General features: G+C 39.0%; 1 protein-coding gene across 2 annotated transcripts in view; it reads left to right on the top strand.

Moving 5' to 3' along the window:
* SH3KBP1 (SH3 domain containing kinase binding protein 1) overlaps positions 1 to 24,962 on the top strand; it is a 236,441-nt gene that overhangs the window by 92,569 nt on the left and 118,910 nt on the right. For both annotated transcript variants that reach the window (XM_059815901.1, XM_059815892.1), the window contains exon 4: positions 21,762 to 21,868. In XM_059815901.1, coding sequence (XP_059671884.1) covers positions 21,762 to 21,868 — 107 coding nt within the window. The remainder of the gene's footprint in view (positions 1 to 21,761; positions 21,869 to 24,962) is intronic.

The raw sequence follows: 24,962 nt of genomic DNA, 5'->3' as shown, positions 1-24,962 counted from the left end.
GGTCATGTATTTTCCTGTTGGCTATCATCCTCTGTCATGCATTCATTGTGGATGTTTCAGCAGTAAAATAACCAATTATAGTACCCTCACACAAGCTTCAGTCATTAGCACCAGATATTCCATTAATTTTAAATAACTTTAAATACTGTGTTTTTGTATTTCCATACTTCATTTAGTACTACACATGTACCTTGTGTAGACTTCTGTTAGACTCCCGACAGATTGCAGATGTCCCTGGTCTCTATAGTCTGGTATCTAGCTCTGCAAAAGATGCAAGATGCAATGTCAGCCATTACTGCTTCATTTTGCAACTACAATCATAAGACTTGGTATTTTTTCAGGCCTAGGAATTCTCTGTTAGACTACTGACTCAGCATAAAGTTATCCTAAATTACACGGGTCATGGTTACTTCTGGGAATTCATAAGAGGTCAGGAAGTGTCCAGGAAATGAATTAAATAATAAAAAGCTCCAGTGACCTAAGGAAAACCAAAAGATTCACTCACATGCCTGGCAGCTATTGAGCAAATAGAGTAGCGGAAAATAAAAGTAATAAACATTGAAAGGTTAGCCTGAGGCTGTAGTTTCAGAAACGTGTTAAGCTAGCACTGCCACCAAAAAAAAAAAGCTGTCTTTCCTGTTTTTCTTCTTCCCATGTTCTGGTACAGATGTTGGTCTGCATGGCGGGTCAGATTAGAGAATTATCAGAGTTAACATTAAATTAGAAAGAAAAATGAGAAGTTGTTTTTAATATCAGGTCAGTTCATTGTCTACCTTCTCACACTGCTATACGAGCACTTGATCTGACAGGATGGCAAGGGGTGTTGGAAGGAGCTGGGAGAAGCAGAGAGAGCAGCAGTGCTGCCTTTTATTTGGTTGCAGATAAAAATCGTTCTAAAAGTGCTGTGAGAGAGTGATGGTTTCTCAGACTTTTTTAAAGATGCTTCACAGTCATCCGATTAAAGCAACTGATAAAGAAAACAGACACTGTCTTGTCACTTTGACTGATCAACTGTTCCTCTTCACTTTTCTTTTGTGCTGGGGAGGTATATGGCTTGGTCAGTGTCCCAAAAAAACATTGCCATTCTATACAGAACCCTTCTTACACAGAACCTTTCTCTCCTCCCTGCTCTTCATGTTGTAGCCACAGAACCTTTTTGGAGACGGATTTCATTACAGACATAGATGACTTGAGCCGGAGGCCTATTTATTCACAGCTTTTAACTTTGAGGAATTAACTTCTCACTCATGTAGCAAGTGTAATGGAAAAGACAAGAGGAACTTGACAGCTATTTTTAGGAAAAGATAGTGTTTATCCCAGCAAAACTAAAAAAGATGTTGAGACATTACAAACTTTAAACCTAGACAGATTTTTTTTTTAAATTATTTTAAGGTGAAGGAGTTTCTTGTAATATGTACCTCAATTGCCCTGTCAGTTCAAGTAGTCCTCCACTTACATTTTTATTTCTATGCAAACTGATATTCTCCTATGCATTGTATGAAAAACTCACTAAAAAAATGGAAACCAATAGTGCCAGAATAATAGTAAACTTGATAAAGTGCTTTCAAATGCACGAAGTGCATTTTGAGTGCTTTTTTATTAATTTTATTTTCACAAATAAAAGTAATATTTTCACAAATAAAAGTAATATTATTGCACAAACGCATCATCATAACAGCTGACACAATAGTTGTGTAATAGACTCCGTATGATTCAGAAGGAGAGGGTGAGCAATTGAGTAGTGATGGGTGTACAGATGAAATCAAAAGGGCTACCAAGAAAGGCAGGGTATGAAACCAGCCTGCTTGCCTTGTCTGAGATCAGAAGTCTGGAAAACTCTGTTTCAGGAAAACAGTACAAAAAAAAAAAAGAGAGGGCCAATAAACTAGAAGAAATTGCTCAGTTCAACGTGGATTGCTCTAGCATGTTGATTAACATGACATAAAGGAGTCTTAGGCAGTGTCCTGGTGAAAGCTTGCGGAGGTGGCCCAGTGCTAAGACAGAGGGATAGAAGTAGTTTGTGTGAATGCTTCTGTGTGGTAAAAAGAGAAGTATTAGGGAAAGATTTGGTGGCAGGTTAAGCAGGGGATCAGGAGAGCTGTGCAACTGATTTCAGGAAATAGTTAATTTCGCAAGAAGATCAGAACTGACATGAAGTCATCACTGCTCACAGCACATTGTCAGAAGTGGAAATGGTTGTGACCCTAGAGGCAGAGCTGAAGGGTATTAGGGTAAAGAGTCACACAAGTATGACATGCCCAGATGTATCATGGAGGGGCGAAATCTGGGTTAGCTACTGGATGAGGCAGACTTGCAGCAAGCAAAGCAACAGAGGTTTTTGATGGGGAGTTATGTACAGCTTAGAAGTTGGCATTTGGTGCAATGTAGTAAGACTGTGTTATTTCTGTATAGAAATCTTTCAGTATCTAATTTAAAACCCACTGAAAACTAGCAAAAAGCTGAAAATACAAGGCAAGCTAAAATGTTTAATTTGCTAACCACTTACTATTCTGAATTTTATACAGGAAGTTACTGTGCCACATGTAGAAAATAGAATTATGGAAATTAAAAGGCAAACAAGCTTTTAATATAATGACACAAACCCCAACAAACACATGTTCTGCAGTCAGGTTGTAGGAAGTTCTTTGCCATAAAATTGGGGATACAAGTTTGAACTGGCCATGTCTGGAAGGGGGCAGAGTGATTAAAATCCAGCACGTAAGTTTGGCCGAAATATCTGCCTTTGCTGTGTTCTGGGGCTTCACCACCATTTGTGCAGTGAAATTCGTTGCCTAATACAAGAGTGGCACACTGCTCAAGTGGTCATCTGAAGTTCATTTGGAAACATAATGCATGCTACATCGTCTTTGGGACCAAAGGATATTTAATGTGGCATTGGACACTTTCTGGTCTTTGCAGTCTGTGCTGTAGAGGAGGCAGCGCTTTAGGACCTATCTCATTATGTAAGGTATTGGAGATTACATTAGATTTCCACCTAAGCTTTTCAGTATAAATACTGGACCTAACATTAGAGAAACTGCTACTGCTCTGAAGAATATTTTTTGAATACATTCAGGGAAAGCAGACAACTGATTTGCACACAATACAGAAAGCTCCGCGGATTTTAATTTCTTCCTTACTTGTCTTGTCTAGTTCTTAAAATCCAAAATGTATTGTGATAGATAGAACTGCTTTTGAAATAAAAAATTAACTGAGTCCTTGGAGAGAAAAAGACAAATTTGTCATAAAGAGATTCTTCATAGATGCCATATAACGACATGAAACCTACCTTTTTCAGATCCTATAGGAAACCTATTATAAAACTAATTTCAGAATGTGAAGGCTCCGATGTAATTTTCTGAATCAAATTTATTTAAAGTGTAAGATTGGTTCTGCTAACATCCCTGTGTTCTGAGAAGATTGCTATTTGCCCTACAGGCCCATGTAAAGGAAGAAAGAGGTAAGAAGTTTACTTCCCCCTTCAAGCTATCCACCCTTGATGAAGGGGGTAACTTCAGTTCACAGGAGGCAGACAGCATTCAGGAACATGGGGAACGTAGCCCCCATGTTGCTATTCTAGGTGCCACTCCAGGGAAGCCATCTGCAGCAAGTGACTGGCATATGCCCCAACCCCCTCTCCTAGTTCAGTGCAAAGGAGCTGGCTCAAATACTGGTTTGCGTATGGGGGAAGAGAGTCATATTGTAATCCCGTAGCAAAGAAAGTGTCATCCTGTGACAATCTGGATGCCTTTGCTACTAGGAGTTTTATTCTAATTTCCTAATGGAACAAATCTTGTTTGAGAGCATCTGTTCATTTGCCCTCTCCCCCTTGATTTTTTTGAACCCTCTGGACAGTACCAGCTAGAGTTGACAGAAGAGTCAAGGTCTTTAATGCATTTATAGGTACATAATAGTGCTTTTAAATTGAAAGCTGAATAGAGGAATCTGACACAAATTAGTGCTCCTAACTAAAGGAAAACCTCCATTTTGAGAGGCAGCAGCCAGTGGCCAAGTCAGATAGGTGTGCTGGCCAGTCAGTCAGTCCCTGTGTTGCTCTGTAGTGGTCCCAGCATCTACTATCATTTTCCCAGCCATGCAGGTATAGGATACAAGTGGAAGCTGGGGCAAGGGGAGGTGGGGTTAGGTAGAGCTGAGGTGATTAGAAGGCACTGAGTGCAAATCCATGGTTCTCCAAGCTTCGTTAATTGTCCTGCTTATGAAACAACTTAGAGGCTTTTGGCTGCCCTGTTCCTCATACAAAGCTTAAATAATTTAATAATATGCAGATATACATAGAAGTTTCGCTTATTTCTAAGCACACAAACCAATCTTATGCTACCTTTCTCAAAATACAAAAAGGAGTGAAAATGCTGAAGTTTACCTTCCTGATTTCTCCTTGAGGTTAAGAATAAAAATAACAGTAAAACTGTAGCTCTGGAGGCTTTTTGGTATAATGATGAAGGCTTCATTTCCCCTTGTATTTCAGTTACCTAAATGGGAGTCTCACCAGTTAACAAGCAAGAGAGGAATGAAGAGTGCTAAAGAGAGGCTGTCTGCAGCTCCTTAGTGAAATGCCAGTCCTCATAGTCTGCAGTTCTAGTATTTGCTGTCTGATCCCAAGTGGCATTTACTGCAGATAAGATCCTAAGGGAGTTCAGTTCAGCCTGGTGAGCTGGAGGATGGGTTGTACTAACATGAGGTTTGTCAACAAGGAAGGGCATCAAATACATGAAACCAAGTTTCTGTGGGTTTGCTGACAGCTCACACCTAGCAGCAATAATATAGTTTGCTCTCAGCATCTTCACTTGTCAGAGGCTGACTCACAGGAAGAAGAGTGTCTCAGAGCAGCTTGGTTGGATTTTAGCAATTGAGCTGTAGACAAGGAAGATTAATAACAGAGAAATAATACAGAATCATGGGGCATAGGGGGTTTAAAGGGTAGCCTTAAAACAGAGTGGCAGCATAGCTGAGGTTGGAAGGCACCTTTGAAGGTGGTCAAGTTCAACCCCCTGTTCAAGTAGGGCAGACTAGAGCCAGTTGCCCAGGACCATGTCAAGTTGCGTTTTGAGTATCTCCAAGGATGGAGACTCCACAACCTCTCTGGGCAACCTGCACTAGTGTGTGATCACCCACCTAGTAAAAAAAAAAAGTAAGAAAAACGTTAGCTATATTCCATTAACAACTAGAGATCCTGGTCCAGTGGAATCCCTGCTTTCCTACTTTTCTGGTTGCTGGCCAAATACCAAGATGCTGTACAGACAGGAGCTTGTAATCTTGCATGCTCAAGACACAAGTCAAAACTTATTGCAAAATGAAGCCACACCATGTCTCAGGCTAGTTTCTTAAAATGCAAACTTACTACTCTGTATTTACAAAGACTTTTTGAAGGGGAGAGCTCTAGAAAGTGTCATTGTACTCAGAAGAAAAAGGTAAATGTGGACAGGATAAGAGGATGTCAGGAAAGGCTGAGGGGAATGTATTGTGGATGGGGTGAGAGCACAGCTGAAAAAGCAAACACGAGTCAATGTTGGCCGTAGAGACCATTAGCTGATGCTGAAAGACTGGAAGGTCGAAGAGGTATTGTTATAATGCAGTATCAAGCACTGTTCAAGTGTGTCTGCCCCTCTTGCCAGTGCTCTCCTATTAGAGCAGCATCTCTAGCATAGATGGCTCAGGTAACTGTCATGTGGTCAGCTGGTCCCAATAATGCATTCCATCCTTTAACTGGCCACTTTAAACAGAGAAGCTTTTGGAGGCTTATATGTATTTCTTTTAACACCACATAGCTTCCGTGCTGGACAGCACTGGAGCAATTTCATGTTCAATTGCCTGTCTTGAAAAATTTCTTTGGGTGAGCGTGCTTTCAGTTCTTTATTTCTCACTTTCATCACACAGTAGTCATTTAAAACAAAGGATATATGTATGTAGACCAAAGATTAAAACAGTGAGAAATCTGAATACGTGCAAGGTAACTAAGAGTTAAATACAGCCCTGGAAATTGGGGCAGGTGGCATGAGTAGAAGAAAACAATTAGTTAATGTGTGTTCAAAATTAGAAGATAACAATGGTGCCTTTTATAAATAAACTGTTCCTGTATCATTTGAAATCAGCAGAGAAGCAGTCAGGAGGAGAGAGGGCAGATGATAAATGATTCATTTGCTTGCCTCCTCCTTGAGATTCTTTTCTTTGCCAGCTTGAGATAACAGATGTCTTAAAGATTATGAATTCACAGGAAAACAACACAAGACAATGGGCAGCCAAGACAGTATTCTGATAGTCTAAATATTTTGTTTCTTGTATTTTATCGTCTGTTGGATCTCAAAATCTAGAAAAGCTCTTATATCAATGAATGACTTCGCTCACAAACATTTTGGCTCAATGAGGCTTTCAATGAGGAGAAGTGGTTCTTCTGTATTTTGTTCTGTGTTTTGTTCGTTGTCACTCAGCCTTTGGTTACAGGCAAGTCAGCTGGGCATGAGGAAACGTGAAGACTGATTGTTGTGCTATACATCAAATATAGTGCTTTTTGCAGAACTTTGTGATCATTGGTGAGAACAAATTTCAAAGGACACTTGTCTTCTTTAACTGTATGAAATCTTCCAAAGTTAATTCAGAACAGCCTGTATTTTCAGCTTCAGTAGGGGGCCATTTCTCTGCAGTCGCTATTCACTAGGTGAGATTCTTGCCTTCATGTGCTAATCTCTTCAGGGATTGCTAACTCCCACCACCCAGGTTTGTATTGAAGATGCCAAAGAACACTTTAACCTGAGGCTTGTTACAATAAAACTTTTGCAACCCAAACCAAACATTACAGTGTATTCTTTGTGGGTTTCTGCATTGAGAACACACTGCATTTAAAATACTTGAAACAGAATAAGATGTGAAGTAATTATTCTGACTCAGAAAGGGGGTATTTATATACTCCCACTTTAAGAAAAAGGCTGGATACATTGGTGAATATTTTATCATTCATGTGGATCTCTGTGCTAACTGAAGTGAAAACTGAAGGACTGACAGTTCCGCAGCGGCTGCCAATACTATGTACTGTAAAAGAAGGGACCGTGTTTGCATAGTCACTCTGTGTTTGTCTGCAAGCAAACATGTTGCCATGAAGTGCTATGTTCGGTACTGGAGAGGTGGTCTTCAGTTAGATAGACTCTGTGGCTCTGTCTTCCTCTATTTCCACATACAAATTTGGCTTTGTTCACAAAGCTATTTGGAGTTCAGAGGTCTTTTACATGCATACATATCCATTGCAAATTGATTTGCAAAAGCATGTTTAGTCTCACAGTGAAGGCCAAATGGTCATCAGATTTGTTGTCATCCCAGCTTCAGGTTAAACTTCATCTGTTGAAAAAGGAGATGAAACAGAGCTGTGTTTGCTTTTGCCTTTTGCTACTGAGTCATCATCCTACCTTACCACACTTTTCTAAGTATAAATACTCTCTTTGTCTTTACCAAAAGTTGTTTAAATAGGAGTTTCAGTGCAGGCTTCAGCTCTCTTAGTTGGTTTTAAGATATTGGAACATCTGTGAACACTGCAAAATAATAAAACAAGGTAAGTGATCTAAGAGCAGACAAAGAAATGTAATTTACTCAAAAAAAAAAAAGACTGACTTAAGTAATAAGTTACTTACAGGGATATCTCTGTAAATAAAAAAAGTATGAATTACCTCAGAGGCAAATAAACTATCAGATGTTTTACATGCTTCAGCACCTATCTTCAAAGGCAAAAGATAGTGAATTATGCAAAGCTTTACATATATTAATCTTTCCATGCAGCACAACAATACCAAATATCTTTTGTGTGGCGCTTGATTTAAAATTGTGTCTGAGATATGGAGTCCTAGATTAGCTTTTGTTATTTTTTCATCTTAGGTATTGATAGGGATTTCTTCTATGCTTAAATAAAACTTTCTATATTACTGAATTTCCTTACTGTCTGGTTTTCAATCATGTCAGCAGCACACACTTTATAAGGACAGCCAGGATTCATATTGGTTCACAGGTGCTTCTTTTTGTGAAGATATTTAGACTGATATTAGTAGATGATTTGATATTTACAGATGACTGTATCAGGATATAGTGTAGCTCATAGTAGCTCTGTAAGCAAACATGCTGCTGCTGTTCATAACATACAAAATAATTTTAGCCCTGAGGACAGATACAAGCATTAGCCTGGAAGTGGAAGTTGTTTGTGGCTGCAGCTGTGCTGTGGGGATACATCTGAACACAAGGCAAGACCGAGAGGCAGCCAGGGGAAGTGGGTTGAAATTCCTTGGTCATGCAAGGGCTGTCTATGGAAGCTGCATACTCCTCCTGTTCCCCTTCTCCAAGCAGCATCAGAGATTAACCAGAAAACGCCTGCTTTTAAAGCACGATTTTAGCAGATATTTGTACCTGAAGTAGTCAGCTACAGCACATAATACAAGGACTTTCAAAAGTGTTGAACCCTTAGTACTGAGGGAGTCATTGACAGCTGTCTTCCCTGTAAGCATGTCTTGTTTCAATTGCTTTTGTGGTTGTGTGCTTTCCTGTGTCCCTTTCTACTCTGTGTCAAGAAGCTCCCTTGGGTAAGACCAACTTCCAGAATCGTAGCTTCAACATTTTGAAGAAGTGTGCAATGGCACTGGAGTTTATACATGGGCCTCTCTAAACAAATGCAAATACCATATTGAGACATAGCAATGCTTCCGGTGACTGATGAAGCAATTAAAACGTTTGACTATTGCATTTTGTGTAATAGATATGAAAGTAAAGGTGAATTCATGAATGATCAGTGGGCTGAGATGGCAGCAAGTTTTTCAGAGGCTTACATGTGCATACTACTTAAATGAGAAGCATTTTTATACAGGTTCTTCCAAACTGATGGAAGAGAATGGTAGACTGATTATACATATCTGTGACCATATGCACAGCTGCAATATAAGGTTAAACCTATTACTATGTTATCCTACTATCTTAATCTGTATGTTGAATAATGTTAAGGAATACAGAATGGGAAATATGTTGCTGAAAAATTATTTCGTAATTGTAAATCTTGTGGGTAATGGCGTGCCAGGAGTATATTGTGAAAAGTTGTGCGTATTTATTTTTTCATACTTTAATAGTGGTTGCTTTTAGTTATAGAGAAGAAGTTATGGAATAATGTTTTATAGTATTGACATTTTTAAGCAGTGTGATTGATAAATTAATCACACAGACTCACTCCCATAATTTCTCTGCCCTCATAAACATAGAGTGTATCTGCAAAACACATCCAAGTGTCCTTGGTCTTTTTAATTGATTTATTTAATTATGTTAAAGATAAAAATGCATCCCTGCAGGATTTCAGGGATTTTTTTTGTCGTGCGGGGAAACAGGATAATAAGGGAACAGTGAGAAAAAGCTGGGAAAGTAAGGTATTGTATAGTTGCGAGTAACAGTGTTTGGGTTGAACACATAGGGGCCAATTATTCTATCACTTTGTACTGGTATCTTTTCTTGAGGTTGTAAGATGGTCCGTGTTTTCCATTTATGCTGGAACAGCTCCTGTTCCCTGCTGAATCTGCCTTAACTTTCCCTTTCTGCTTCTCAGAAGGCAAGTAGTTGGAGGCCCTTTTTGTCTCTTCCTTAATGTTGAACAATTCCTCTTTTTTTTTCCCTGTCTTTTTTTTAATGCAGCTCAGGATTATAACGTATTCCATAATGTAATTTGTTGCTGTCTGCCTTGGATACATATTTGCAATAACAACCAATGCTATGTTAAAAATTTAACTGTGGAAGAGATTTTACAAAGTGCTTGAAAGACGTAGAAGCAGGGGTCTTTTAGAGTGAACTTAACCTTTTAGGTGCCTAAATATCTAAGTATACTTGCAAATCTTTCCCATGTTACTACCATTTAATTATGTTGGTCATTATGGCAAAATTAGACATCTGGGGTAGACAAACGGGCATCTCAGTGCTGGAACCAGAGGTTAGTCATTTGTGATAAATGCAGCAAGGGAGATTGAGTAGTGGCTAACAAGCTATTGGAAGAGATCATAACTATTATTTAAGTGCTCTGGGTGTTCTGTATATAAAAGTACATTTGTCTTTTGGCATCAAGCCTTTTGATCATCTTAACTGTTCTACCAACAATCCTGCCCAATTCTAGGTGTTCTTCAGCACTGAAACGACATGCAAATGCATGTGAAAGTTGAATGAAATTAAATGAAGGCATAGTCATAAGGGAGAAAAATGCTGCTGACATGCCAGCATCTGGAACATGTCAATGGACATGGTATAATTTAAAAGTTCTGCTTGTAGTGCATAGTAAGTTTTTTGTAATAAAAGTCATGCTTTAAAAAAAGTGGTAGTATGTCTGGCTTCTCTCTGTCTGGACTGTGTAGTGAAGTACAGATGCCTGAGATTGCCTGAGAGGTAGAAAGTGCAATCAGATATGCTAATGAGCAAGTTTTTTGAGTTTCTACAGCACTTGCTTCCAGCTTTACTGGCAATGTGCTATTGAGGAGTGGCATAGCAATTACTCAATGATAGTTAATTTTGTTTGATGCAAGTCTTATCTGGAGAGTTTTACAGACCTTTAGGAATGCATTTGTGTTTGGATAAATGCTCTTAAGCAAGGTAAACCAGTGGTTGACAGATGGACTTGCACTAGAGTAGACAACACTGTGAGAAACCAAGGACTTCTCCAATTTGCTTCTCAGCTTCTGCTTGGGATCTGTCTACAGACCTCTGTAGGAACTCTTGTCAGAGTCACTGAAAGGTAGTGAAGTTGTGGAGGTGCAATTAAGGAACTAAATTGTCCTGAAGAACTTTTTCTTGTAACAGGTGATATACCAAAGATGCGCTCTGAAAGTCAGGGTGGGGGAATTAAGCTGAGCATGCCTGGAAGCAAGAAAAAAAATCTTAAGGAAGTTTGACATGAAATAACTATGATGCAGCATAGTATCAATAATATAAAGTTCAATGCTTAAACTAAATTTAGGAAGTGGAATCTTGTTCTGCGGTTTGCCAAGCCAAGTGCCATGCTTCTCTTTCTCCAGCACTGAAGAAAATGCGTTGCTCACCATGGGCAATTTGATTTGTTACTGTTGATATGTGTTGTTGGTTTAGCATTAATGATCGCAGTCAAGCAAATCCCTTACACTCAGGGCTATAAACCTCTGGGTATGCTTAGTAGCAGAGGATTTTGAGGTATAAGGCCTGCTTTCCATGAGAACTAAAGGTACAAGGCAGTAATGAGGGCATTGAACATTATACCTTCTGGCTCTTTTGATTAAACACCCTCTTGATAAACTACAGCTTTTTGAATGTGTTAGAATCTTGTGAAAAAGGTAGAAGGAAGACGACCAAAAGAACATGACCCGTGTGTGGCATCTTTTGAAAATGACGCTATATTAAAGAACTAAATTGCTGGCAGTCTTCTTACCATGAGCCATCACTCTTAATAGCTCATTCGTCAGTTTAATTTAGTAAAAATGAATGTTTATAAATACCACAGAGGCTTGTTGGAATGATGAGAACAACCAAGAAAATATGGGAAAATTTCTGTGGCAGAGTTTCCCACTACCAAAAGCTAAAGATGCTGCAGAGCTGACTCAATGCAGCTATTGCAGAACACTTGCTTCCCCTTCTTCTCCAACATTGCCTGGGGCGACTTGTTCTGCCACTGCACTGTATATGTAGGCTGGTGAGTTGCCAAAACAGATAACCTTTTGGTTTGTTTCTTTTTTTTTTCCCATTTGTTGCTCAGTTTTGGAGGATAGTGATACACATCTGATCTGCCTGATACAGAAATACTTGTCCTGTGCTTGTGGAATGAACTATCCCGTGTGGATACTGTGGCGCTGTTCATTTTTGAGGATGTTGTGGAACAGTGAATGTTAATTTCCACTTTCAGTACTGAGATAACTTTGGGGAAACATACCTTCTGCTCAGCTGTCATAGAGCTAATGGTACCTGGGGCTTCAGAGGGCCAGCAGCAGCAAGAATAATTCATTTATTTCAATTTATCATATTTATTTACTGCTCTTCTGAACATGTATTCCCAGGCACTTGTGCAACCCTCAAATTGCAACGTATAGTGTAACATGCCCTTTAAAATGGCAGGTTATTTTGGATTATAGCGTTTTCACGATGGTAGCTGAGAAATAATAGCAAATCTTAACATGAGGGGTGCAACTGAGGGCTCTTCCTGGTGTGTTTTCCTTTTAGCAGAGCTGAAGGACAGGTAGTTGTATAACCTCGCACGCTGAGCTGGTGTGTGTCAGCAGCCCAGTGGGCAGCGCTGCCACAGCTCTGTTCTCTGCAAGGTTTTGAAAATGTCATGGCTTAATTGCCATGGGAGACACATGCCTGAGTGTTTCTGCCCAAGTGACTACTCGTCTTGGTGTAAGTGTTGCAGAATCAGACCAGACTAGGTGAGTCATTTTCCCGGTTTACCAGGGCATCTCCTAGCTTCACACATTAGCTTCCTAGAATTTAGGATTTGTCTGGGCTTGTGTTCCAAGGCAAATTTAATGTAGATTCCTAGATTTTAGCAACACTGTTGAGCAGGAAAGTGAAGTGTCTGCTCTGTCTGTGGATGTGTTAATATTTTTTGTTTAACTTTGTTGCCTTTAATGGCTTCAAAATGAATATTTAAATTGTGTAGATATTCTAGAGGAAAACAAGATTCTAGGTTAAAAATCTGACTGATGTTCTAAACACCCAGTAGGAAAGAGAGTTTTGCTTTTTGTAAGTGTTGTTGATTTATTGCATATGTTCATTGTGTAATAGCTCTCATGAGTGCAGCAACCAGAAAATAGGTTGCTATATTTTTTGCATCTTTCTGACATTTCTTGAGGCAGTTGTTTAATGTATGTTGTTACCTGTTGGAGTGAAAATAAAATCTTGACCAATGTTTTTTTTGCCCTGATAAGAGAGACTTACTTGAAACTGATGTAGCAGAGGTCAGAGTAAGACCTGCAATGTAATGTCATTATGGAGATTGAGAACCTGTCAAAAAGCACTGATACTCTGGTAGCTAAAAATGAAGTAGCACCATTGATGGCATTCTTTAAGAAAAAGGCATACTTTTCAAAGCTGTTCTGGAAATTTTTTTTATTTAAGTTGGACAGAAGTCAGCCTCAAGACAGCAAGTACAAAGTTAATATTTTTGGAGATTACTGTGTAAGAATCTATGTGGTTTGATCTAAATGCCTTTATTTATAGAGTGGAGAACACAAAGTAAGCTGAATGTGCACAGTGGTTCCACAAATTAGAGCCATTTCCTCTCATTCACTGTATGTTGTGAAGTGCTACTGTGCATAGGCAATTTAAGCAGTGTGAATTATGTCATGGAACATAAGAGAAGTGGGAAAGATGCAACAGCAATTCATGTTTAGTTTTGGTTTTTTTAAAATGCTTTCTCTACAGATCAATACAAAAAAGCAGCAAAGACGAAAGTAGTCGACCACTGTCTCAAAACCTGGCTGAGGGTATAATATTTTGGGATTATCCAATGACAACATGAGATGTATGCAATGAGAATAGAAAGAGAAAAGGCCTTTTATGGGCCATTTGCAAATCTTGTTGTGTTTCTGTTCTTGCATTTTGAAACTTCACCTGCTATCCGAGAAAGAATATTTCAAGTTTGTGTATCTCTTCTTGTTCTTTAGAAAAGCTAATTTATTACTTACAGATATCTATTGCCTGCAGTATTTCTTAAAGCTCCTTATACAGTAATTTTGTATAAATTGTATGCTAGCCAGTGTAACAAACTCTTTTTGTAATGTATCCTTGCAAGTTGTCTTCCAAGTATGAGAAAAGAAACCAAACATATAGGCAAGTGCAAGATCATCTGTTGGGTAATAGGCCCCCTCACGTCAGCAGGTGCTAATTGCATAAGGGATGGTGGGGAACCCCAGTGCTAGGCAGTGGGACCTAGCGCATGTGGCAGTGAACTAAGTTACAAAGCTACAGACGACTGGGGCAAGCCACCCTGTTGAAATATGCCTTGGGTTGCCCAGCATTACAACGAGGACAGAAACTTTTGCTGCTCCTTGGAATGCACTGCTTGTGAAAGGCACTAGACAAGAGCAACAAATTGTTAATGTTGAGAATGGGCAAGAGAATGGGTCATTTGGCAAAAGGTGGTGTAAAGGCACTACTTGCTGCTGGGGAATATTTTTCTATCTCTTGAAGCAGGTGAGAAGCTGAGTGAGCTTGTGCAGTCTTTACCAGGACTGTGTAACTGCTTTTAAAGTACAGTTTAAAAAGACTGTTTGAAACTCTGTCACCAGGTTCCAATTTTTGTCTTGTGATGGAGTGTTTCACCTGTAATGCTGATCCAAAATAATCATTTACACTGTGAAGTTTAAAAGATACAGGTACTAGAACTAGTAGCTTTGATGAACATACACATTTTCAGTTCTGCATGCGGTTGAGTTAATGTGTAGTTTAATACTGGGTTTTACTTTCCCTCTAAAAGATAAGCGTATAAAATATGCAGCCTTTCTGGCAAGGCCAAGTGATCCTGTTGGAGTTTGGACTTGCTTTGTCTAATTTGCTGGTGATGATTTGACTGCATTCTTGATGTTGCACTTGCAGAAGTTTCTACTCCTTTCATATGCATTTTAAAAATTTCAGACTCAGGTAGAAAATAATATTGGTGGTGTATAGTTAAACTGTGCAAGTGTCTTTTGAGTTTGTTTACAGTTACTTTTCCAGCATTTCCTTCTGCTTTGGGTTAGGCTTAAATAATGCTCTCCACTTCACTAGTATTTCAGTTCTGTCTGTCAAATGCACAAGCCTGGTTCCTGCTGTGGCATGCGGAAGTGCTCCACTTCTCAGTTAATTAATGGTTTTCTCCCAAAAGCATATGACCACTGGTACTACGTTGTTGCTGTAAGTCACTTTCAGTATTACTGCTGTTATGCAAAAGACTCATACACAATAAAAGGCCTGAAAATTGCTGCATGTTTTTAACAAAAGAATGAATTCATTGAACAATATGAGGTTTGCTGTTATTCTGACGGTGCATATGTGTTAAAATGTGATGGTGTAACAAAAATGTGTCTTCCAGGCTTTCAGGTTCCTCACAGACAAATCTTGGTCATAAAATTCAGAGCAGCAGCCAGATGGCTGAAACCTGGAAGCGTTGCTGTGGAGTCTAGCAAGAGAAAACCTACTCTTCAGTAACAGTAGAACATTAACACACTTGGAGTAATATATTACTAGCAGTGATGGCATATTGCATTGTGGCTTAATTGTGCTTAATGGAGTCCTGCAATCTCCATGATTCAGCTGCACATGTCAAAGCCTGGCACTTGCCAGTTCATCTGCTTGTAGAAAAACACAGCAGCTTTACATAACCTGTTTGGTAGAGTACTGGAAGCACCTCAGATATTCCGTCTCCCCTCAACCCTTCTTGCAGTTTATCTTTCTCTTCTCTGGTATATTAATGTCACAAATTAAAAAAAAAAAAACAAAATCAAACCAAACACCCAAACAAAAAAAACCCCAACACTTCCTCCCCTCTCCCTTAAAATAGTCACACCCAGCTTACTTCTGTTTTCTTCTAGACAGGGAACAAACAGACCTCAGCAGGGGTTTTTTTGTCATATATCCAAATGCATTCACTCTTCTAACAGCATGTGGGTGATGAAGGAGTTGGACTTGACCTGTCACATCCCAGGTCAGAAAAATACTGCCAAAAGTCCTTCAGGGAAAGAAAGAAATTGGAACTTGACAATACCAGGGCCTTTTAAAATCAGAATTGTATTTCTACTAGTGGGTGGATATAAGATGGCAGAGTCCTTGTGTTGTGGAAGATAGTGACAGAATCCACGTTAGAATTGAGTATGACCGAGACTTTATCTGAAGTCTTTTAACACTATCTTCAATATACTTTTAAAAAAGCAATGTAAAAGTTAACATTTTTCATGCTAGCTATCTGTTTGCTCTTAATTAGGTAACTTCTGTTTCTCAAAAGCATCTACGGAGGGTAGTGGTTTTAAGAAGAATTTTTCTCAGAAGTAAGCTTGTAGCTCAACCTTTTTCATTTTTGCATTTTAATATACACAATTCTATGATTTATAAAAAAAAAAAAAAAAGGTGGTACAGTAACCATCTAGGCTGGCAGTCCAAAGCAGCTGTACCAGAATCAGTACCAGAATGTTACTCCATCAGTACCATTAAAATCAGTAACATGTAACCTAAAAGCATATGCGTCACCCCTTAGTTGTACAATAGTTGCCTTTTGTCTTTTTGCACATTAAATTTAGAACTGGTTTCTAGCTGAGTCATATCACAGCCCAGCTTGTCTAACCAGGAGCCACTGTGCCCTGAACCAGTTCTCCCCAGCTACAGATACAGCTTTGAAAGCTTGGAGGATGGGAAGTGCAACTGAGGCTGATGGGCTGATGATGCCGCGTGCAGGGAAATCTGAAATAGAAGATAGGAAACTTTTCCTCCAACTTGACATTTTCCTCCTAATAGATTTGCCTGAAAGGGGCTTCTTTGCCAAATGGTTTTACTGAGTTCAGTCACTTTGCGTCTACTTGAAGGGTGGCCCAGTGGATCTCAGTTTTCTTCCGTGGTTCACCTGAGCCTGCCCAACAAGCCCGCAGTAGAGGGAAGTCCAGGGGTCTCCACGAGCTGCTGTGTGCTTTAGTGTGTTTGAATTTTTTTAGATGTGGGAGAAATGTCTTTAGGCTTCTCATGTTGCAAACCTCGACTTCATCCCCAACCTATTGCCATTTGGATAGCAACACTCCTTTATTAAAAAAAACAATAATAAAAGAAATCCAGGAACAATTGGGTTGTATTGTTTGTCTGATCCTCAATGATATCGATAAGTCTCTTTTTAAAACATCCCATTACAAAACTGTGGGGCCTAGTTTTGAAGAGATTGGCAGCCATTTAGGTATACCTTTTGTCAGCAGGGAGAGGGACAGATATTTGCTCCATGAGTCTGTTCTCTGAAGGTTTTTACTGAATACAGCTTTTTGACTCTATAGAATAGTTGTACTGTGTTACGAAATGGATTGCTGTACTTGTTCTCCTGTGGTGGGAAAAAAAAGTGTATGTAAAGTGTCTGTAGTGTATGTAGAGTTGATGGACCTTATGTTAGTGAAGTTAACCATGTGGTTTTCACTGACAGGACAGGCTACAAAGACATGGGCATCAGTGAGAAGTATGCCCTATAGAAACCACTGTATAATCCATTCACACATGCACACATTTATATAAACATTTGTTTATAAAAAGTAGTTTGAATTTGAAAATTCCAGTTCATTTTGCAATAGTTTACTTCCAATCTATTCTGCTGCTGCACTTTTTATGTAATCCCGCATTGTCAGTTTGTGACCTTTCCTGGGTCTGATGGCAGCATGTAAGTACCAGTGTGACTTCTTGTGTAGTGTTGCCTCAGCTTTTGGTGCCCCTTACAAAGGTAAGCATTGAATGCCATTGCGTTGTCATTGCCTCTTTTTTTGTCTTCATTGCTAATACCAGAGGGGTGTTTAAACGTCTAAAAATTGTGCTCTGTCTTGCATGTGTACAGCTGGAGGAAGCTTGTTTATGGTCTCCTGCTGTCACAGGCAACCACACCATTTTTAGAATCTGATCAAACACCACTTTGAAATGAATTAGATTTGTGCCCTGGAAGATTTGTTTGTTTGTTTCAAGTTTCTAAATATATGTTCATTCCTTTTTCCATTTGACCTAACTTTAGACATTTTAGAGTTAGATGTTAAGGTCTGATCTAGCCACACCAGTAGAAAAAGGCACCTCCAGAGGGTCATTCATCTGATGTATTTTAGTTGTCTGTTTTACAGTGACACTAAATACCCTCTGGAGGTATTAGGTTCTCTCCACTCCTGAGTGATAGGCTCAGATTTAGACATCTGACTCAGGGACACCTACAATGAGATACATGAATCTTAGGATAAAGACCAAAAGGAGCTGGTTTAGCAAAGCCTGTTTACATTGCTAAGCTACCAAGTTTTGCCCTGAGCAGAAGTGTTTGGGGAATGATCAGAGAAGCAGTTCACCTCTCAAGGCAGAGGGAACGGTAGCCTCAGGTGGGGTGAGGGTGAGTTGGCAATCAACAGCTGCAACTAAGGAGGCAGCCAATATCACTGTTAAGGTGCATCATGACATGACACCTTTCGCAATGCATGCAAGGTCCATTTTCTTTCTTCCCTTGCTAGACCTGCAGACACTTTGTAAGGTTTCAGTGCCTTTGACACAGCCCTTACAAGGAGCGGAGCAGAGTCAGGCATGCTCTGCGGCACAGTTGTTGAGGTCTTGGTGCCATCGCTTCAGATGCAGCGTGCTTTGTAGTCACTGGTTTGTTAGTCCCCTTGTACACGCACAGCAAATCCTCTGTAGCTGCCTGGTTTGTTTTAAGAACTGATTGCACAAACTAGGTGTGTGAATTTTTTTCCTTCAAGGTTTATTATAACTATGTGAATGGGAGCCAGTGTTTTTTACAGGGGTGAGTGATGATATTTCTGTATGATAGCTTGTTCTGAATGCAGTGTAGCTCAGTTAGTTCCCAACCTGCAGCTCATCGGCGTTTTGCCTTCAAAACACTTCTGATGTTGCACCACAGCTACAGGCAACAGGCAGGCAGAGTGCAGTGTGGTGTTGCCTGCAGCAGGTTACTTGCTATAAATTATTATACATGGACCAGTAAAAGTTCACTGATCCTTTCTTATTCTTCTTTTAAGCCTTTCAAAACCCGGTGAAGACTTTGCAGCACATCTTTTCTGATTTTAAAGTACTGGGTTTACTACCTGCTTTTTCACCACTCAGTAACTTTTCACTTGCAAGAAGTTTATGCTCAAGTGTGGAGAAAAATGAAAAAAAACTCCTACAAAATATTTTCATCAATTTACAAATAAGAAAAAAATAGATTAGATTAGAAAGTATCTGCAGCCTTCATTGCAGAATTTCTGCCCTATATGGTTTAAAATTAACTTTACATCAATCGGTCAAATTACTTACATTTTAAAGTCACAGCGTGCCATTTGGTTCTCAAACGACTAGTAGTTAAAGCATTGACTGTAATAATACTCTGCAATAAGTGGCAATATTAGCAAAAAGGGAAATGGTGAGAGAAGACCAAGACTTCAGTGTTTCTGTCTAAACTGCTTTGTAGTTGTTTCAGTTGGTCTTCCTGGTTCCTGACTGCACTGCCTTTGGGAACTGTGCTAGTTAAGAAACAGACAAAAAATCAGTGATGCTGGGGTGGGAATATTGCATTTGCAAAACCAGAGCTTTTCTTTACTAACAGTTTTTGTATACGCATGGCTTGGTTACTCTGACTTCTTTTCCTATCAGAGCTGTTTTCTTAGAAAACTCATGCTGCTCTATTACCCAGGTTGCTTTAGTGTAAGAAAAAACAGATACCTCTTGGCTGTAGAGCTCTTCACACAACTTGTGCTCTGCTCACGTGCTCCAAACATTAGCATGCACATGGGTCCAGCAGCACCTTCCCCTTAAAACCAAAGGGATTTGCTGCTGGATCGATCTGTTGTCTTGCATTAGACCAGAGAGAGGAACTAGTTCGTACATAAAGTCTATGCGTCTTGTTGGCTTGCTACTCTCCATTTCTTTAGAGAAAGATTTGGAAGGAGAGGGAAAACAGTAAGACAACCATGAGACTAATGGAGATAAATGTAGACTTTTGCTAGATTTTCTATACAGTAATAAAAAAATCTTTATGGGGTGGGAGGGGGAAGGATTCATACAGTTCTATTATTAACATCCAGAATTGTGTTTATTTCTTACTCTTGTAGCAATCTCAAAAATATTCTTCAAGAGTCACACAATATTGATTATTAAATATGGTGGCAACTGACATCTGTCACATCAGGCAATATCAGCACGTCAGTTGCTACTTGATGTTAGAAATCATAGTGGGAATGTTATCTTTAGGGAAAATAGCCAGCCTCTTTTGCACAATGAAAGAAGCACACAATATGGAAGGTATTCATTAATATTTAAGTTATTTTGAATGCAGCTGGGTAAAGTTGTCAATTTAGGACCATTTTAGTTTAGGTGGTGAAGAACAAACAGTCATCTGTAGGTGGAAAAAAGACCCAATTTGAGCAAGTTTGGTTACTCTGCATTAAGGTATAATTTTAACATTCAAAAAGCTGCCACTCATGGACAATTGCAGTGGCTGTGAAAAATATTGTCAGAAAGCCAAATTCAGTTGCTTCCCTTCTCCCTTCTTTCTGTAGTTTCAATTAATAGATTAGAAAAAAACGTTCTGTAACTTTTTATTACTGTTCACCCTAGAGCAGGATTATGAAGAAATGTTGCAGGGGAAATAATAGATTGATCATAAGATCCATTTCTGTAATTTAATGTCAGATTAAGGGCATTCTTGGACAGTATTTACACAGGTGATTTTGGTGTGTATTGAGCATGTTTAACAGTTAGAGAAATAGCATAAGAGAAAGTACATTTACTTGTAGAGTGTGTGTATATATGTTCGTGTGGATACATGTGTATAAATAATATGAAATAGTTTGCTTTATACATTGCACATCTTCTAGAGAAGAGGGAGTAATCAGTGAATCCTGTGTTTTGAATTATTTCTCTTTTCCTACCTTCTCCTCCTCCACCACATTTCAACATGGTCATGATTCATGTCACTAAGTTGTCCTTCAGGTAATAGAGGCTGAGCAGCAAGCTTTCGCAGCTTAATTTAGGGAAGTTCTCTCATCTGCTCTGCTACAAATCATAAGACTATAATTATATGTAAGCCAGCGGATCTGGCAAACAAAGCTCTGGAACTGAATCTTTTCATTTATCTCTTCATAATAATATCATATTATCATTGTATCTGTCTGTGATGGCAGAAGGGTCAAGTAAGGGCTCTTACTCTTATACAGAGCTATGAATTCAAGCCTCTCTTCAGTCATGCATCCAAAGATGCACCCTCATACCAGTTTCTCATGGGAGCCTGGACATCCAAGCTGAAGAGAAAGGTGGCTGGTAACACCTTTTCCAGTAGCTGGTTGATTATCAAAATTAGCCTGTCGTAACCACACTAACCCAATGACAGACCTAGCTTTGGGGGTCCTTTGGGATGGGTTTTCTTTCTGTTTTCTTTAATCTGATATTAGTGCATAAATATGCACCTTACAAATATGCGTGTATACATACATATACATACATATATATCTGTATGTGTATATATATGGAAAAGAATATATATAAAAAAAGGTTAATGAGATATTTGTACACCTGTGAAAGAATTATGGAGAAAAAGATACAGAACAAATTTATCAGTTGAGAGCTTATTTCCACATGAACAAAAGCCATGAGGTTTTGGATCCCTTCCCTACCCCTTCAGTTTCTGGATTTGCCTACACCGGGTGTATAGAGCATTAGCCTAGAAGAGAAATTGTAGCAAATACACCTGGAAAGATCCTCTGGGTAAAGTTTGTCCATCCTGTTACTAGGAAGCACAATCTATTAGTTAAATTTTGGCTCTTGAATAATATTACAGAAAGGGAAAAAATCCCCACAATTTATTTTCATTTATTAATTGCATTGAATTATAAAAATAGTTGAAAGAAACAATATGCACCAGAAATCTTTTCTCCACCCTCTTTTTGTAAATTAATTCTAGGCAGATATGCTAAACACTGCAAACATTCAGATTCTTTTAATAGTGCTCAAAGAATAATATTTCATCTTTAATAATTTCCCCTGGCTTGTGTTAGAATTTTGTTTTCATTTTACAATTTCCCTGTTTTCTTCATTTCCACCAGGAGAGAGAAACAGAAGAAGAAGATGTCAGGTGGCTTTCAGTTATATGCCTCAAAATGAAGACGAACTGGAATTAAAAGTTGGTGACATCATTGAAGTTGTGGGAGAGGTGAGCAGATCTTTAATGGAATATACACACATGCAGTTCTGACGTATCTTGTACATGCTAAGCCCTTAGATACAGTGTGTTTTAAGACATAATTTAAACTGGACATTTTTCTTCTCTGGTATACTGATGTGTCTGGTTTGGGTTACTGTTGGGGGTGAGGGAATGTGGTGGTTTGCTTATGGATTTTGTGAGGTTTTTTTCCCCTGTAGCACTTCTGCTGGTTTTACTTGATCAGTTGATGCTTCTGAGTTCTGTTCAGGGAAAAAGCTCAAAGTGTGTGCTACAGGGCTATTGAGTTTATATCTCTGAAGAACCAAGATTATAGCAGAAAAAACTTTTCCCATTTTTAGTAGGCCAGCCACAGGGAAGAATTATCTTTACAGAGTTAAACACATTTAAGAAATTTACTTGAAGCCCTCTGGAGTTCAGCCACGACATTCACCTTTTGTTATCTTTGCCTGCAAATTTTAACAATTTCATTTTAGTCTAATCAGTTTAAAAAAAAAACCAAACAAAAAAACCCCAACAAATTCTTTAGAGACTCAAAATGCACTTAATTTGGGTGGAAATGGATGTGGAAAGTGAATGCACATCTCTTAGAAGGACTGGGAACAAATTACTTGGGCAGAGATACAGAAATTTTCTTTGCATGGGTGAATCTGTTGCAGGATCGAGGAATGCTGTTCACTCCCAATACCTTCAGTTTTATTCCACTAGAGATTTTAGAAATATCTTCTTGAGCTTGATAGCATGAGGACCAAAATGCTAACATGAATCCTTGAAGTAGAATGCATTCAAACTCATTTAGTCTTTATTTACTTAGCCTTAAAAAGCTCTAAGAGCTTAGCCTGCTCAAGCAGCCAATAAAAGTGTCGTATTAAAGGGCAAGGCAATTCGGCAGAAAATAAACCGCCTTGTGTTCCAGCTTGTCCTCAGATATCAGAGGAGCTGGGGGCGGCTAGGCTTAGATTCTGAGTGACGCCCAATTCTCTGTGTTACAAGTCCGGTCACATTCAATGTATTGAACTCTCACGATTATGGATACACTTGTAACACCAAACACTTTCAGTCTATTCACGTTCCATGAACTAGCACGGCCACACTTAAGGGATGTGATGGCGTTCAATGAGAACTGTTATGGCTAGATTAGTGAATAGTGCAGTTTAATAAAGCAACAGATGCACAAGTACTTTTGGATTGCTGGTGATAAAATTACTGCCTGCAAAGCATGTGCAAATACCAAGAATATGAGTAATATAGCCTGGCTACAAACACATTAAGTTATAAAGCAACTTCACAGAGATTTCCAAGTTTCCTGGGGAAGCACTCGGTATAACCAAGTGTTCGAATCTTACGCAAAGGTGTCCCTGTGGGGGGGAAGAGAGGCTCAGCCCGTTGACTGATCCCAGGTGTCAGAGGTGGTCTGCGATGGTATCTTCCCTGGCATCCGTCCTCTCTTAAGCCATTTTTATATTATTTGTCCTTACAGGTGGAGCTTGAGTGACTCTAGTCATACATACCTCTATTGTAATCGGTGTAAAAGTTTCTCGTTCTGCTTTTAAAGGTATAGACTAAGAAAAATCCAGAGTGCAAGCTCAGTGAGGGGTGGTCGCACCTTGGAGGTCGGTAGCTTTGGGATAGAGGTGTGTTTCTTGGTATTATAATGAGATTATAATGAGCAAAGGTCACCCAAAGGATAGTATTTTGTCAAAAAATGACAGACTGTTGGCTCAGGGTGGTAAATATGCAGCTCAGGGTAGTAAATATGCAGCTTACTGGTTCCATAGTACCTTCCAGTTCCCGTCTTATCACAGAGCCTGGCCAGGGTGTCTTCACTCCCCTCCACCCTCCATGCAGTTTCTTTTAGAGTCAGCACACCAAGCGCCCCTAGTGTTGCCAACATCTAAGGTCGCCTAGGGAACTTCTGTGGGATGGATTCCTTGCATATTTGCCACGCTCCACCCTGAAGATTTCTTCAATGCTGTACCTATAATATAAATCTAATTTCTAAGTTACCTCCAGCAATTATTCCGCAAAAAGGTGTGTTTCAGCTTGTACCATTTATTTGTAGGATTTTTTTTCTGTGTTACTCAGCAGCTAATAAGTCAACATTTATTTTCTTGTCAAGGATATATGATTAGTTTTCTTTTTGCTGCATCTGTCACTTAAGAAATCAGTTCTAAAAGAATATAAATTGAACCGCAATCTACATGATATCCAGCATTTTCTTATGAGAGATTAAATTCTCGCATCTGAATGCAAGAAGCTTAGTGATCACTGGTTTTCCGTTAACCTAGCTGTGCAGGCCAGCTCTGCACATTGTTCTTCCTGGAATCAGACATGATGTGTCACTTAACTAACCTTATTCTGTCTGTGAGCAGAAATGTAATGGGGGATGTCAAGGTTGTAAGCTATTTAAGAGCATATTTTGAAGACAATGTAAACCTGATATTATAATGAGTTTGATGGCAGCACGTGAGCTGTTTTCATTGTGCAATTTGAAGTATATTTGACCTCACATGACCCCGCAAATATCTACCATCAGTTGCCCTACTTAAAACTTTTAAGTCTGTGTCTTAGTGGAAGGTGTCCCTGCCCATGGCAGGGGGGTTGTAAATAGATGATCTTTAAGGTTCCTTCCAACCCAAACCGTTCTATGATTCTTTCAAAAGTAAAGTGATGGAATAAAACCCTTTCCTAGTATCCAGCCAACAAATTAACTCTAACGAATGAATTGTATGATTAAATAATTTAGGTAAGACACTAGACTTATCTTATGAAATACAACCCTTGTCTTCTTATAAATTTGAACAACTTAATTATAAATAACAGATCTGTTAAAATCCAAATGAGACTGAAAATGTTTGCATTAAAACTGAAAGATGTACAACTATGAAAGTGAAACATTCCTGTACTTGCATGTGTGTGCTTATAGTTAAGGGAATGTTTTTTGAAACCCACTTGGATTGCCAATTACAGACTTCGTAGTCTTAAACTCATAATTGTACCTTGAATTGCTACTGTTGAACAAAGCATTGACAACTTGCTTATTATATTGTCTATGGCCACATTTTTGATAGGCAGTCCTAAAGAA

Source organism: Gavia stellata, chromosome 1 (genome assembly GCF_030936135.1).
Source record: "Gavia stellata isolate bGavSte3 chromosome 1, bGavSte3.hap2, whole genome shotgun sequence".
NCBI lineage: Eukaryota > Metazoa > Chordata > Aves > Gaviiformes > Gaviidae > Gavia > Gavia stellata.
Note: the sequence above shows the minus strand (reverse complement) of the source record. Positions and strands in the feature narration are given on the sequence as shown.